The sequence below is a fragment of the Poromitra crassiceps genome (assembly GCF_964638095.1).
Source record: "Poromitra crassiceps genome assembly, chromosome: 10".
NCBI lineage: Eukaryota > Metazoa > Chordata > Actinopteri > Beryciformes > Melamphaidae > Poromitra > Poromitra crassiceps.
Genome location: NC_139631.1, coordinates 39,461,329 through 39,477,879, shown reverse-complemented (window position 1 = coordinate 39,477,879; position 16,551 = coordinate 39,461,329). Strand labels below are relative to the sequence as shown.

Here is a 16,551-nt window from a genome sequence, read left to right as displayed (position 1 = left end):
ATATTTGTGGGGTGAGAACCAGAAGGGCCTAAGTGACATTTGACTTTGTCCTGACTTTGTTTATTAAATTCATTCAATCTTTAATATGAAAACTTCATAAACATGTGGATGACTATATACCTAATGAACAATATTTTGACATTCATCGACAAAATATGTTTCTGTCTTTTTTAATTGGGAAGAAAGCCATCAGGGCCAAATAGTTGTGTGTGTTCAGTGTTCAGTGTTCAGTGTTAGGTCTTTTGTTTTGATCAATAACTCTGGATTGCTATAGAATTAGCATCATGTGCCCTTAAGGGCAGAGCAGCAAGAGCTCATCAAGAGCTTTCATTTGATATACTTGATATATATACGTAACTCATTTTATATATATACGTAACTCATTTGATATATATACGTAACTCATTTGATATATATACGTAACTCATTTTCATGTGTCCATCAACACTACAGCCATATCTCTTGCTGAAGTGCCCTTTAGCAATACTAGGCGCTAATCTCCAACATAAATGGGAGCTCGGGCTCTGTCTGTCCCACTGTGATTGTCCCACAGTAGTGTGATTGTCACTACTGTGACATCATCCGTGATGTCATAAATCCCACCGTGACATCATCAGTGATGTCATAAGTCCCTGATCCCACTGTGACATCATCAGTGATGTCATAAATCCCACGGATGATGTCATAAATCTGACATCATCAGTGATGCTGGTCTCATTGGCCACACAGCAGCCGAGCTGCGAATGCGAGCTGCAGGGGCAGCTTGGCGAGCTGCAGGACGGGCGAGGCTGCGAAGCGGCCGAGCTAGTAATAAGAAAATCCGGCTCCGTCATCACTGATGACATCATCACTGATGACGACATCACTGATTACGACATCACATCATTAGCTAATTAGCCTAATAAAATAATCTTATCTTGTCAGGTCACCTGCACACGTGCCCTTTACACACCCTGAAGGGTTCAGCCCGATCGCGCATAAAACGGCATAGCTGTGGCCGAACACAGAACTTGAAACAGACAAAATCCACATACTTAATGTTATATATAGATACTGTAGATAGAAGGTAGATATCAAACCTCTACCCACTCCATCATTGTAACTCACTCTGCTTATGGTTGCCAGTTGCAATGCCAATGATGTGGGTGTGAAGGGAGAGGTGGAGTGTTCTCTGCTAGAGACAGACTAAAGGCTATTGAACAACATGCTGCCGCTGCTGTCATCTACATAGAGCCGTTGGACGACTTGCTGTGTGTGTGTGTGTGTGTGTGTGTGTGTGTGTGTGTGTGTGTGCGTGCGTGTGTGTGTGTGTGCGTGCGTGTGTGTGTGCAGTGCTGCTGTTGCGTAAGTGACCTTGCGTCACAGCAGGCAGCGTGTGGTATCTTCCTCAGTGTGAGGAGGACAGTCACATGACACATGTGATCCAAGTTGAATCGTCTTTGTGTTGATGTCCTCACAGCTGTTGGCTCGGCTGCTTTCAGAAGCTGCTATTGATCAGGTTTCCAGTCACACTGGTTTAGGTCTGCGTATTCTTTGGCACCTCATCATTCTGTTTCATTTACACCGGCCATGATTTAATAGCTTAGTGATTCCGCAATGATTGCTGTTTTTGACGGCCCTGACAATACATCCTCCACCCATTTTGTGTCTAAAAGGCAGGAAGTAACACAGGTGTGAGCAGAACATTAAAAAACCCATCTAAAAGTTAAAAAAAATCTTATCAGATGGGGGACCCTGGGACAAAATCTTAGCAAATTAGTGCTATGTTAGCACATGTTAGCACATGTTAGCAAATGTTAGCACAGCACCACATTGCTGTTAAATGTAACTAGTGAGTTCAAAACCAATGAGACCACTCCCAGCAGGAATATGTTAATGTCAGTTTCCATTCTATGCAGGCGGACCTGAGTGTGTGAGAGATGTAAGGGCCATGATCCTTCTTAGATTGATTCAACAATCTCAAATATGAACCAAAGTTAAGCCTAAAGGAGCGCAGCAGCTGCAGCACGTCGCCCAGTCTTTGAAGTTTGGCCCCTCGCTTGACTGATCATCATCACCCTCCTTCCCAACTTGAGTCTCTGTGACCAGTCTCCCTACAGTAGCTGTGTGTGTGTGTGTGTGTGTGTGTGTGTGTGTGTGTGTGTGTGTGTGTGTGTGTGTGTGTGTGTGTGTGTGTGTGTGTGTGTGTGTGTTAGGGGTGCACCGATCGATCGGCAAGCAATCTGTATCGGCCGATTTTGACCTCAAATATGCGATTGGCTGATTGCCGATATTTCGGCTGATTGCCGATATTTATTTTATATTATTATTATTATTATTTTTTTTTAATAAAAAAAAAAAAAAAAAGCCCTATCACTAATCAGGCTTTCCAACGATATAAAATACAATGCCAATTGGTATTATTAAAGGGGAGAAATAATCGACCTAAAATAACGTTTCCAAACTTTTTTTGAGGAGTTTATATATCGGTGATCGGTCGATGATCGGTTGGGCAGATATTTCCCATAGGCGATCGGCAATCGGTGATCGGTGGCAAAAAACGTGATCGGTGCACGGTCTGTCCTCCACTAAGATGGAAGCTTCCTGTGGGAGCTGGCCTGCCCCTGTGACAGCTTCCTCCTTCTGGGCAGCACTCGTCTCTTTGCTCCCTGGCAGCCTGACCCTCACCCAGACACCACCCAGCCTGACCCTCACCCACCCAGACACAATAACACCACAGGCTGAATGAATTGTCTTCTAGTTGTCACTCAGCTCTGTGCTGTCTACTCTGCTGCCACCTACTGTACTGTGACAGTAAAGACAACTGGCACTCCATTCAAACACTGGTGACATGATCACTTTCTGTCTGCTTTGGCTAAATTCATTTCATTTAAGGACACCAGTAGCCACCCCGCCCATGTCCTGTTCTGGCTCCGCCCATGTCCTGTTCTGGCTCCTCCCATGTCCTGTTCTGGCTCCTCCCATCCAAAACACATTAGCGGAGCCTCAAATCACACAGGACACCACGTGTGTCAGTAAGAGTGTCTGAACAGCTGAACCATAAGCACATGCACCGCCCTTTGTTACTTTAATATGGAATGTTATTGTGTACTGTGTCTGTATGCTGTGTGCTATGTTTGTGTATTGTGCTGTATATTGTATATTGTGTGTATACACTGAGTCTATAGTCTATGTGCATTGTGTAGCCTAGATAAGGGCTTTTTCACACTACACTTAGCCAGGGTTAAGTCAGTGTCTTAGCCTGGGGCTACGGCTACATTCAGACCGAAAGCGTTTTTGGAGCTGCCAGCGTCTTTCTGCAATTCATTCTCTATATAAGGACGCGCTAGACGGGCTCCTCTTTTAATGAACGCACCTGGCGTTTCAGCGCTGGTGGCGTCTGTTGTTTTTGGAGGAGCGCTGTGGGCGTTTTAAAGCTGAACAAAGTTGAACATTAGAGGAAAAGCGCCCTGATCGTCTTTTTCACTCCTCCTACCTTTTCTCCTCCCGAGGGATTTTCAACCTCCGCTGCTGCCAGAATTAGCAATAATCTGGCTTTCATGTTGACAGTGAACAACATCAAACAGACAAAACTAGCTGGTTGCCGTCCTTGTGGTCGTTGTGTTCTGATCCGTACTGCACGCGTCTACAGGGGAAAACAAACGGAGCACAAAAAAAACCGCTCCGTGCGCTGTGTTTTGTGCACAATGGAAGCGCTCTCAACATGATTTTCATAGGGCTTAGATAGCCCCGGGCTAAGATAGCCCCGGGCTTAGATAGCCCCCGGGCTAAGAGCATGTAGTGTGAAAAGCCCTATAGTCTATGTAGGTCTGCACTTTCTTTTTCTGTTGCTTTCTTGTGATCGTGTCCTTTGCGTGTTAAGGCAGAGAGAGCCAAAGAACGCTGTTGTGTTTATACACATGACAATGAAGTTGAACTTGAACGTGAACATTTGTCTTTATAATGTCCCAACTTGTCTGTTGGTCTCCAGATGTTCGTGGTTAACAAAGCCGAAGGGGACAGCTGCTCTCTGTCAGAGTTCACCATCACAGGTTCTACCTACGCACCCGAGGGAGAAGTGTGAGTATACTTACTCCATATTCAGTGGTTCTCAATCAGGTCCTCAGAAACCAGAGCTCTGTTTGTTTTCTTCTTCTTCTTCCCCCCTTCAGAATGAGTTGTCCCCGGTGTCAGAGACTGCTTATGATCTCTTATTGAATGACTTTCAATTGGAAAATGTTTTAAAAATGATGATGAATGATTAGATAGAGGTTATTGGCTGGCCTTTGAGCCAGGTGATGTTACCTTCTATTGAGTACAGCAGGTGGCGCAAAGACCAGCCATTAGCAGAAGGGGGTGCAACGCAATATTAAGAAAATGTTTGTATTGCTTCATAACCTGTGTGTATATACACACACACACACACACACACACACACACACAGACTCACTCAGGTTCTTGTTCTATACTTTTGCTCAGGTACCAGGATGGCAAAGGAGTGAAAAGCTCCCAGTATGATGCGCTGGTTGAACTGGCCACCATCTGTGCCCTGTGCAACGACTCCTCCCTGGACTTCAATGAGGTGTGAACCAGCCCTCTCCACACTTTCAGCCCCAGACACACCACGCCTCTGTTATCAGCCAGCGTCTGACACCACAGAGAATCCACTCTGATTGGCTGAAACCACAGAGAAACCACTCTGATTGGCTCAGACCACAGAGAAACCACTCTGATTGGCTGAAACCACAGATAAACCACTCTGATTGGCTGAAACCACAGATAAACCACTCTGATTGGCTCTCTTTCATTTGACTTCATCTCATCTGATCATTCCAATAATACACCCAATATTCTCACGACGACGTGGCCTTCGTGAAAGCCCCGTGAGCCCGCCGCTGTATGATATCACCCATTTCATACGGTTTCTGCTTATTTTGTCCCGCCTCTACCTCTTCCTTTCTCACTAGTGTCATTTGCAACTTTCTATCAGACATATTCTGGATCAGAACTAGAAGAAGTTCTGTTACAAAAGCATCTGAGTCACTGGTGTCAAACTCATTAGAGTTCACATCACGGGCCACTTGGGACCCAGTTGGTCTCAAGTGGGCCAGACAAAGAAGATCCATGCATAATAACATAACAAGCCCAAATGTTCCTCTCTTTGACTGTAAAGAGTTCGTCCTACAGGTGTATTTTAAGAACACGGTTTCACATCGGGTTTTCTCATCTACGATATCAAATCTACTGTCTGTAACTGTGCATTCCAATTGACGGCAACTGTGCAATTCTTCTCTATATTCTAATGAAAGTACTTTACCATTTAGTGATGAATACAGAAAACATGAATTGGCTACTGCTACTTCATATTGTCACTTGCTCCTGGAAGCCGGTACCTCTTAGCGCTCACAAGTGCTTCAGTATTAGGTCAAATAATCCTGATATTGAAAAAATGTGATTGATTGAAGGACTTCTCATTGCAATTTTCACACTTTGCAAAGTCATCCTGTGAACTGGATCGGACCCTTTGGCGGGCCGGTTCTGGCCCCCGGGCCGTATGTTTGACACTCCTGATCTAAGTGGTGAGCAGGAGTGGTGTTGAAAATGGTATGCAAACGCTGCTGCTTTGCTTCATGTATGTATCTGGTTTGTATATCTGCAGTCCAAGGTCTCACACAGGCGGAGAACGTGCGTGCTAGTTGACCATCGGCTGTAGTCTTTGCGGGGTGTAGTTGACGGTCGGCTGTAGTCTTTGTGGGGTGTAGTTGACGGTCGGCTGTAGTCTTTGTGGGGTGTAGTTGACGGTCGGCTGTAGTCTTTGTGGGGTGTAGTTGACGGTCGGCTGTAGTCTTTGTGGGGTGTAGTTGACGGTCGGCTGTAGTCTTTGCGGGGTGTAGTTGACGGTCGGCTGTAGTCTTTGTGGGGTGTAGTTGACGGTCGGCTGTAGTCTTTGTGGGGTGTAGTTGACGGTCGGCTGTAGTCTTTGCGGGGTGTAGTTGACGGTCGGCTGTAGTCTTTGCGGGGTGTAGTTGACGGTCGGCTGTAGTCTTTTTGGCCCCGACACAGGAGACGTGAGGCGAGGCAACAGTCTGCCTTCGTTGCCGCTAGTTCTTTGCCCTGGGCCCGGTGTGTCTGGGGCGGGGCTTAGGGCTTAACATGCCTGACTTGGTGTGTCTGGGGCGGGGCTTAGGGCTTAACATGCCTGACTTGGTGTGTCTGGGGCGGGGCTTAGGGCTTAACATGCCTGACTTGGTGTGTCTGGGGCGGGGCTTAGGGCTTAACATGCCTGACTTGGTGTGTCTGGGGCGGGGCTTAGGGCTTTACATGCCTGACTTGGTGTGTCTGGGGCGGGGCTTAGGCCTTTACATGCCTGACATGGTGTGTCTGGGGCGGGGCTTAGGGCTTTACATGCCTGACATGGTGTGTCTGGGGCGGGGCTTAGGGCTTTACATGCCTGACTTGGTGTGTCTGTGGCGGGGCTTAGGCCTTTACATGCCTGACATGGTGTGTCTGGGGCGGGGCTTAGGGCTTTACATGCCTGACTTGGTGTGTCTGGGGCGGGGCTTAGGGCTTTACATGCCTGACTTGGTGTGTCTGGGGCGGGGCTTAGGGCTTTACATGCCTGACTTGGTGTGTCTGGGGCGGGGCTTAGGGCTTTACATGTCTGACTTGGTGTATCTGGGGCGGGGCTTAGGGCTTTACATGCCTGACTTGGTGTGTCTGGGGCGGGGCTTAGGGCTTTACATGCCTGACTTGGTGTATCTGGGGCGGGGCTTAGGCCTTTACATGCCTGACTTGGTGTATCTGGGGCGGGGCTTAGGGCTTTACATGCCTGACTTGGTGTGTCTGGGGTGGGGCTTAGGGCTTTACATGCCTGACTTGGGTAGAGTGGAACAGTGGCTCACATGCATATTTCTGCTATCAGGCTAAAGGTGTGTACGAGAAAGTTGGCGAGGCCACAGAAACTGCTCTGACCTGTCTGGTGGAGAAGATGAACGCCTTCGACACGGAAACCCACAACCTGTCCAAGATCGACAGGGCCAACGCATGCAACTCTGTGAGTGACATCACCTCCCTCATCTCCACACACTGCAGATCTCCACCGCTCCCTCTCAGCAGCTTTTCTCACTCTGTCTGTATCTGCTGTATCAGGTGATCAAACAGCTGATGAAGAAGGAGTTCACCCTGGAGTTCTCCAGAGACAGGAAGTCCATGTCTGTCTACTGCACCCCCAACAAGTCCCGCTCCTCCATGGGCAAGATGTTTGTCAAGGTACAAGATAGGGTTCCTATGACGGTCTGAAAAAGAATGGAGAAAAAAAGATATACTTTCCGGGCCCTAAAATTCTTTGAACTGAACAAAAAGTCTAGAGAAAGTACTATTGCTCAGTCCTGATAGGCACATTTTTATGTAGTTGGAGATACATTGCATATGGTGTCACACGTATACGGTTGCAATCAATATCACGATAATCATGAGGATTTTTTTCGATATTGATATGACGGCTCACATAAGCAAAATCACATGAAATAAATTAATGTTCATAATAGTGAACCGAATGTTAATGTTTAGTGTGATGTCAAACTCAACAGAAATGTTCACATAATATTCCTACCTTCATTTTGTCCGAGAGTCTCTAAATAAAGTGTGTTTGTTCTCATCAGTTCAGACAGACGATATCCCCAAAATCACCATCTCATCACAATATAATCCCACTGAAAGATGATCAACGATAATAATTGAAATATTGCTCAGTAGGGCTGTGAATCTTCACTGGCCTCACGATTTGATTACGATTCAGAGGGCTACGATTCGATTCGATTATCGATGCATCTCGATGCATCTTAAATCGATGCATCACTTTTTTTCCGCAATACATGATTTATTTTTTCTCACTTTCTTTCTTCTCACTGTGTGGCTACTTTTAAAATAAAAGTGCATTTGGAATTGCATTGTATTATGATCCATAATTAAAATTAACAACTGCATGTACTTCCATTATCTTTTATTTGATTATAAAAAATAAAAAATAAGTACGGTAGTTTTTTTGTTGTTTTTTAAATAATCGATTTTTGACATTTGTGAATCGATGCAGAAGCGTGCACGTCCGCATCGCGATGCATCTTATAATCGATTATTTTTGACACCCCTATTGCTCAGCCCTAGGCAACCATGATGTCAATTCTGTGTGAATCTGCGACCATATGCTTCACATTGAACCCTGTATCTCTCCTGCCCCACAGGGCGCTCCAGAGGGCGTCATTGACAGGTGCACTCATGTGCGAGTGGGCAACAGCAAAGTTCCCCTGAGCAAAGGCATCAAGGACAAGATCCTGTCGGTGATCCGTGAGTACGGGACAGGCCGGGACACCCTGAGGTGCCTGGCCCTGGCCACACGGGACACCCCGCCTAAGAAGGAGGACATGTTGCTGACCGAAACCGCCAAGTTCTCAGAGTACGAGGTGAACTCTCCTCTCATTTCTGCTCTCGTTATTTCACCTTTTTACAACACTTTTGGCTGGTATGTTTGGTAGTGAGAAGAAGCCCAGGAACATTTGAAATGTGGCAGTCGAAACTGATAATAATCAGAATAGGAATCAGTGTATTTGCCATGTAGGATGCGTATACAGAAATGTCTCTTGGTAACACAGTGCATACTGACACTTTGTAGGACTATAAGATAGCGCTTCAACTATTAGTCAATTCATCGCACCTGTTCAGGGCAGAAGGGAACTTGGTGGGAATAGCGTGATCCTCCCACGTGCTACGTCCTGCTGGTGAAGCTCCCCGCTGTCAGGTGAAAATAAGCAGCTGGCAACTGCGCATGTGTCGGAGGAAGCATGGTGCTAGTCTACGGCTCTCCCCAGATCGGCAGAGGGTGGAGCAGCAACCGGGGCAGCAGGGGGAAAATGGGAGGGAAATCAGAAAAGCAAGAAAAAAAGGGACAGCACAGGATGCACACTAGGCGGTAGACGACATGTATCATCCTATGAGTACTCATCACACATCTTTGTGTCTCTGGTCCAGTCGGACCTGACCTTCGTGGGCTGCGTCGGCATGCTGGACCCTCCGAGGCAAGAGGTGGCCGCCGCCATCAAGCTGTGTCGCCAGGCCGGCATCCGCGTCATCATGATCACCGGAGACAACAAGGGCACAGCAGTGGCCATCTGCCGGCGCATCGGCATCCTGTCGGAGAGCGACGACATCGACCACATGGCATTCACCGGCCGCGAGTTCGACGACCTCTCGCCCCACGAGCAGCGCGAGGCCGTCACCCACGGCCGCTGCTTCGCCCGCGTCGAGCCCTCCCACAAGTCCAAGATCATCGAGTTCCTGCAGGGATTGGATGAGATCACAGCTATGGTATACAGAGTACAGACTGCTCTCAAATGGTCCTTTCACACGATCTGTGACTGAGGCAATAAACAGCATGACAATCGCTTTACCATTATGCAGGTTTTATTGAAGTAGATGTTGATGTTGACCATTTCTTTACATTTAGTGATATTTACTTTAGTCAATAAACAAGAGTTGTGTAGTTTCACCAAAAGATATGAATGTGACCAACAATAGCATCAAGTTTATTATTTTGTATTATTACTATTATTATTATTAATAATAATAATAATAATAATAATAATAATGTTATTATTATTGTTGTTGTGTTGTATTATTATTGAGTTATTCTATTATTTATTTTTGTATTACATTACTTGCACTTCAATTGTTCAGATGCATGTCCAAACTGATTATGCCAAACGTGTCCCAAGATTATTTTTATTTATTTATTTTTTTAATCTTTTTCTCAATTCAGTTGGATAGTCTGGCTTTGCCAGTGTTTTGTTTCTTTATTTTTGTTGTTAACTTGGTCGTAAATCTAATTCCAGTTAGCATTAAAAAGTCCTAGATTGGTTTTCCCCAAACCAAGTCTTTTGTGTGGTGGTGTCAGGCGTCCTCTAACAGTGTTTCTTCACAGACAGGTGATGGAGTGAACGATGCACCTGCCTTGAAGAAGGCAGAGATCGGCATCGCCATGGGCTCTGGCACCGCCGTGGCCAAGTCCGCCTCGGAGATGGTTCTCGCCGATGACAACTTCTCCTCTATCGTGGCGGCTGTGGAGGAAGGCCGAGCTATTTACAATAACATGAAGCAGTTCATCAGATACCTGATCTCCTCCAACGTGGGAGAGGTCGTCTGGTGGGTCTCCTCAACATTACACAGGAACACTTTGTATCTCCTATCTAACTGGGCTCCTCAAGTCCAAGCAATGCTGCAGAGTAACTGAATATTTTAAAGGCACAGTTCACCCCAAAATCAATTTCCCCCCCCTCTTACCTGTAGTGCTATTTATGCATCTAAATTGATATCGTTTCAATGTGAGTTGCTGAGTTTTGGACATATGGGCCAAATACAAGGGAAATGGATGGTAGGCTTAATGTAGGAACTATTTTCTTTTGACCGAACTACACCCAGAGAGCAGCAGCTAATGCTAGCAGTAGCGAACAGTTTCATGTAGGAACTATAATTTTATTTCAACCAAACTACACCCGCTAGCTAGAAAATAGTTCCTATATGAAACTGCTCACAACAAGGTCTGTGGATTATCTTGAGTAACCGGGTCATAATTTGTAGAAAAAGACATTGCTGTGGAGTTTTTCACATTTCAAATTGTGTTGAGCACCACAAGACGAGTGCCATCCAGTTCCATCGTATTTGAGAGAAGGCAGACATCTCTATGTCCGATATGTCCAAAACTCAGCAACTCACACCAAAACGATAAGAGGAAAAATATGTATTTTTGATTGTCGGGTGAACTGTCCCTTTAAGACCTTTGTATATTATGTAAAACATCTTTTAGTTGTTATTGGAAACATTTCAAAAGACATTAAACATTTGTAAGCAAGGCACAACTGATACTAGTGCTGCTGTCAATGCACAGGCAGCTTTCTTGCTCTGTGAATGTCTCTATTTTGCCTCCTATGGACAAAATATTCAGTGTGTTCCAAACAAAACTGGGCATTTATTTCAACAACTTCAACAAAATAACACTCACCAACTGAAATCTCTTTAGATTTAGTTTGACACAGATCATTTAAGTGTTATCTTTTTTCATGAAACGGAGTCATTTTGTTTGTTATGCAACATTCGGTGTCTATTCAGACTCGCCCCTGTGCATCAGTAGCATAGCACAGCCGCTAACTGGAGTCTTTCTGTGGGCAGCATCTTCCTCACCGCTGCGCTGGGCTTCCCCGAGGCTCTGATCCCAGTTCAGCTGCTGTGGGTCAACCTGGTGACTGACGGCCTGCCTGCCACCGCTCTGGGCTTCAACCCCCCCGACCTGGACATCATGGACAGGCCCCCCCGCAACGCCAAGGAGCCCCTCATCTCCGGCTGGCTCTTCTTCAGATACTTGGCCATTGGAGGTTAGTGAATGTTGACTCAATGTGCTCCTGTATGGGGCAGAGCATCGGCTGCCTTCGCCAAAAAACCGAAGCGCTCAATGCTACTTTCAGGCTATTTGGATAAAAGCGTCCACAGCATGGCTTGTTATGTTACTTAATGTCTCGGTTTCCTCTTTTTTTAACCTGGAAAAGAATATGTAACGTACCTTCATATCCTTTTCTCCACGAACCGGTTTGCTCAGGTAGTCTTTGCCACGGAAATGTGATTTGGGTGTTTTTACTCTAGGCTACGTGGGCGCTGCGACGGTAGGAGCTGCCGCCTGGTGGTTCATTGTCTCTGAAGACGGACCTCAGATCACCCTGTACCAGCTGGTGAGTCTGCCTCTCTGAGACGCCGGCCTTCCCCTCCGCTCAGCTCCCTGACCCCCTTGCCCCTGACCCCCCTGACTCCCCTGTGGTTCCTCCCCTCGCAGAGCCACTTCCTCCAGTGCTCCCCGGACAACCCGGACTTCGAGGGCCTGAACTGCCACGTGTTCGAGTCCCCCTACCCCATGACCATGGCCCTGTCTGTGCTCGTCACCATCGAGATGTGCAACGCTCTGAACAGGTGAGCGAGCGCCTTCCAGAGAGGCCCACCAAACAAGCCGTCTCCTCTAAAGGCTCGTTTGCGTTGAGGAGATGAACAGGCAAAGTGTACAGCAGAATAAATGAAGTGCCATCTGTGGTCACCTTTTCCCTCTCCTCTCCCAACAAGTCTGTCGGAGAACCAGTCCCTGCTGCGCATGCCTCCCTGGGACAACGTTTGGCTGCTGGGGGCCATCTGCCTCTCCATGTCGCTCCACTTCCTCATCCTCTACGTGGAGCCTCTGCCTGTAAGTGTTGCACCTTAAGGGCAAATGTCATATTTACAAAAGGAAACATTTGGATTTATTCTGAAAGAAATCAGAATGAGCTGACTGGCTTTTCCCAGTGCCTGTTATGCTCGGTGGAACAACTGGGACTGAAGGCCAAAGCTTGAGCTCAGGACTTTGTGGTTTCGGTCCCCCTCTAGTGGTTGTATGACTGACTGTATTACATAAATATAGTGAAAGCTGATGTGGACTACATGTAAAGTAATGCAAAATAGTTAATTCATCGTGCGTATCGCAAGGCTGCTCCTCACTAACTCTTCACTTCCTAGACCTGATCATCCATGTTCATCACCTCCTCTTCTCCTCGTACGTCGTGGTCCTGGGTAGAACATGGCACTACCTACAGTGCTCCTGTGTCGTTCACTGGGGTAGAACATGGCACTGCCTACAGTGCTCCTGTGTAGTTCACTGGGTAGAACATGGCAGTAACATTTCCATGTTTAAGGGGTGGATTTCCCACTGCAGGCACCCACACTAACGATGTATCCACTATCCACTCATGGTACTGGAAACCTGTGTGTAAAGGTTTGACCGTATGGTGCAGGTTCTGTTCAACATGTCCCGCTCTCTCCCCAGGTCATCTTCCAGATCACCCCTCTGGATCTGACCCAGTGGGTGATGGTGCTGAAGATGTCCCTGCCCGTCATCCTGCTGGATGAGGTGCTGAAGTTTGCGGCCAGGAACTACCCGGAATCTGGTAAACAGCTGGACAAGCCAGCCAGCAAAGGCCGCTCCCTGTCTGCATGTACGGAGGGCATCTCCTGGCCCTTCGTGGCCATCTCCCTCCCCCTGGTGCTGTGGATCTATAGCACTGACACTAACGTGTCCGCCATGCTTTGGCCCTGACTGACTCCAGTACACTACCTTCCCTGTGCACCAGTGTGAAGTGGACATTAACACACACACACGTCTAACACAATGACATTAACTTGGAACAACTACGCCGACGATATCATGAGAGCTCCGGTCAACACTCGCAACCGCTTCTGACAGACGTGCTCTGTCTGCTGTTAGATCACTTCTATTACAGATGTTTTCACCATTCCATTTTTTATTCGTTGACATTTTGGGGGGGGAGGGTTGGGGAGGTAGGCATCTTTTAATGACTGTGACATCTGACATTATGTCCATGTGTCTTAAGTTAGCATCTAGGTTTTCTTTGTTTTCATCCCATTTTTCTTGAACAAGCAACATGGCCCACCATGTAGGAACTGTATGTTGAGCTGTACAGAGAATCTACTCTATTTTATCCTGATTAATGTTTTTTGTAATTTTGGGAAGAGGGGTGTGGACAAGAATTATGGGTGTGCAGGGGATGACCGTATAGGACTAATGTATTCTTTGAACATAACTATCTGGACAGAGACTTGGATGCATTTGCCCCGGCATGAGCTCCAATCTGTTCTGCATCTTTGTATCTTATTTTGCTCATTGTTTTCTGCGTTAGGCAGAGCACAGCTACCTCAATGCTGTTGATATGACCGTTACGTCCCATTTGTCCCACAGCCATTTCATAGATGTTGTCATATTTCAGTGTTGAGGTATGCACACATTTGTTTTGCAGTAGACACACGGCCTAAAAGCCTCACACAACTTTTCATGTTATTTAACACCAAAAAAAAAAAGTTTTTTTAAGTTAAATATTTCAGTTTCATTTTCTACGTTCTTTGAGGGAAGAGAGGACAAATATGTAAATATTTACCTTGGTTTCATTCAAAGCCATTTTTGATATATAGACTGTCGTTAAACTTGTTTACTTGAAGAAAACGCGTTGTCTTGATTTCTTTCTAGGTTCACTTTTTAAGATTCAGTCTCAATTTTCAGTCTTAATCTTAAGTCATACTTACAATAATCTTTATGATTTATGTATGTGCACATACTGTACTTGAATATGTAAAAAGGCACCAAGAAGCTGATAAACATATCAGTTGAGCACAAAATGTACAAACTCTGGGGGACCAGTGTGTTTTAGACTCACTGGTGTATACAGTAGGGCGCGCCGAGTGGTGCACACTGAAATTAACGGCAACATTTTAAATGTGTTTGGGTCTCAATTTTAGATCCAAACTTGAAACTTAAAAAAAAAAAGTGTTCTGAGTTTTTTTCAAAGAAAAGTTAATTATGACAAAGTTGATGCTGTAAATCTGGTAGAAAGTGACTTAAAAATCCACAAGACTTTTTTTAAACGTCTGGAGTTAAATGTGGCAAAATGCTGTTCATTTCAGTGTGCGCCACTTTACAATCGGCGCCAGTATGGGACTGGTGTGTATCAACTAGTGGAAGACTGTTCACCACACCGCTCTGGAAGGCTAAAGAGACAGGCTGGTGGAACAGTCTGTACATCTGTATATAGCACACAAAGTACTACTTGTATGTATAGATTTGTTTTCCATACCTTTACACTAGTTGACTTGAGTGTTTTCTTAGCCTTCGGTAGATATCCCTGCATGTCACCTCCAATAATACCAGGCCAGTGAGCGCTTGAGTTTTCTTAAACCCTAACTGTTGTTTCTTCCAATGCCTTCCACCTGTTTACCCACAGAGTGAGTACACTTGACCTTTGACCTGCATGCCCACAGTTCACTAGTGCTCTCTCACCTTGACATGGATGCACCTTTGCAGTCTGTTATTGCTCATAGTCAGGCTGCTTAAAAGAAGGGTTTGGTTTGAAATGACAGCAATAACAGCTCCTCTTATTTTGGATCTGACTTCATTTGAGCAGTTTTTTTTTCATATTATTTGAATGGTACGTGTAAAGTGTGATAGGGTGGGTTTGTTTCAAAAATGCCTTCAATGTCACAAAGTGCCAGGGACACACTGTGTAGAAATAGCCTTTGGTATTGTATGTCCTGTATGTCCTGGTAGAATATCACTTGTGCCAGTTAGTTTTGATGGTAGAGTGCAGGGCCATCAGCAGCAAGACTTGACAACTGGCAGACGCTGACATTTAAGTGCCCACTTTTTTTCTTCTTCCATAATTTTATTATTACAGCTCGAATATGTCCCACTTCTGTGCTTGCACATGGCATGGCCTTTTATTTGCTCTGTATATGAAAGGAAATATATATTAGAGATTAGCTTAAATTATTTGCTGCCCGCCATACTGTCCGATGTTTTGACCTTGGCCTGTAATCCATATTTCTGTCCATTGATTTGCTTCTTCCCTCTCTTGTGTTTCTCTGCAGCTATGGCTGAGTAAGCCCACCTCTACTCTAAATTCCTTGCAGAAACTGTAAGGATTTGTTTTCGTGTTGTGCATGTGTGTTTTGAGCAGCGTCACATCTTCCAAGATCTGCATGTCCGTTAAGAAATGCAATCAAAGACATGGCTCATAAGAGTTCATCAATCATGTTTATTGAATGTTCAATTCAAACTAGCCAATCCCACGTCCTCAGCCCTTCCACCCTCCTGCATGAAGAGCCTTTAGATGATCCTTCAATCTAGAGAGGAGCGTTCTCATGCCATCTTTGTAGACTACGATGTTTAGTACCCTGTACAGTAATTGTACAATATTCCATGGTGCATGTCCTCTGAATCAGCCATCTGTTTGACCAGATCTGTGTAATAGGCAATGTATAGTATTAAAGAGAATAGACATTCGTCAAATAGTACAAATGTTAAATAAGCTCAAAAACACCGGTCATCTTTCCTAAGGAAATACTTTTATGGGATATGTAAAAAAAAAAAAAAAAAATTTTGCTTTGCACAGACAAGTGCAACATGTTAAGGCGGATATGTGGAATCTGGAGGGTGGAAGTGCAGCCGTGCAGTGATGCATTCAGAGGCAGTCAGTGCATTTATTTGGCATGTTTGCCAAACTGCTGTACTGTAAATTTCAGAGATGATTGTACAATGTATCACATGAATTGTGGTTTCAGGTAAATAAACTATTATACATGAAATGTTTGCAACTGTTTTTCCATGTACTTGATATTTAAAGTTATATTCCTGTCCAAAATTGTCATCACAATTCATTTATAAATATGATCTTTAGTATATTTTTATGTATTCTCCATCATTGTGTTCTATGAAACTGAATGAATTGGGAACTGGGGGCGTCTAGTGTCAAATCACTTCCCTACCACCGCAGAGACCCAGGTTCAATCCCCGGCAGGAGGTACTTCCGGCTTGGTCAGATGTTCTGCAGGTGGGGTATGTGTCCTGGTCGTTGCACTAGTGCCGCCTCTGGTCGGCCCGAGGTGCCTGTTTGGGGGGGGAGGTGAACTGGGGCAAATAGCGTGATCCTCCCACGCACTACACCC

General features: G+C 45.5%; 1 protein-coding gene across 2 annotated transcripts in view; it reads left to right on the top strand.

The window, feature by feature from the left end:
* Window positions 1–16,039, top strand: part of LOC310783482 (sarcoplasmic/endoplasmic reticulum calcium ATPase 2-like) — a 73,731-nt gene extending 57,692 nt beyond the window's left edge. The window contains exons 9-21 of one of the 2 annotated variants that reach the window (XM_083644345.1): window positions 3,971–4,059; window positions 4,459–4,561; window positions 6,902–7,033; window positions 7,129–7,248; window positions 8,220–8,438; window positions 9,004–9,339; window positions 9,953–10,173; window positions 11,197–11,399; window positions 11,665–11,750; window positions 11,852–11,985; window positions 12,133–12,250; window positions 12,866–12,986; window positions 15,475–16,039. In XM_083644345.1, the coding sequence (XP_083500471.1) occupies window positions 3,971–4,059; window positions 4,459–4,561; window positions 6,902–7,033; window positions 7,129–7,248; window positions 8,220–8,438; window positions 9,004–9,339; window positions 9,953–10,173; window positions 11,197–11,399; window positions 11,665–11,750; window positions 11,852–11,985; window positions 12,133–12,250; window positions 12,866–12,986; window positions 15,475–15,488 (1,896 nt within the window). In that variant the 3' untranslated portion in view covers window positions 15,489–16,039. Of the gene's footprint in view, window positions 1–3,970; window positions 4,060–4,458; window positions 4,562–6,901; window positions 7,034–7,128; window positions 7,249–8,219; window positions 8,439–9,003; window positions 9,340–9,952; window positions 10,174–11,196; window positions 11,400–11,664; window positions 11,751–11,851; window positions 11,986–12,132; window positions 12,251–12,865 lie in introns of both variants that reach the window. The other variant, XM_083644344.1, reaches the window with a different exon arrangement.
* Window positions 16,040–16,551: the final 512 nt, after the last annotated feature.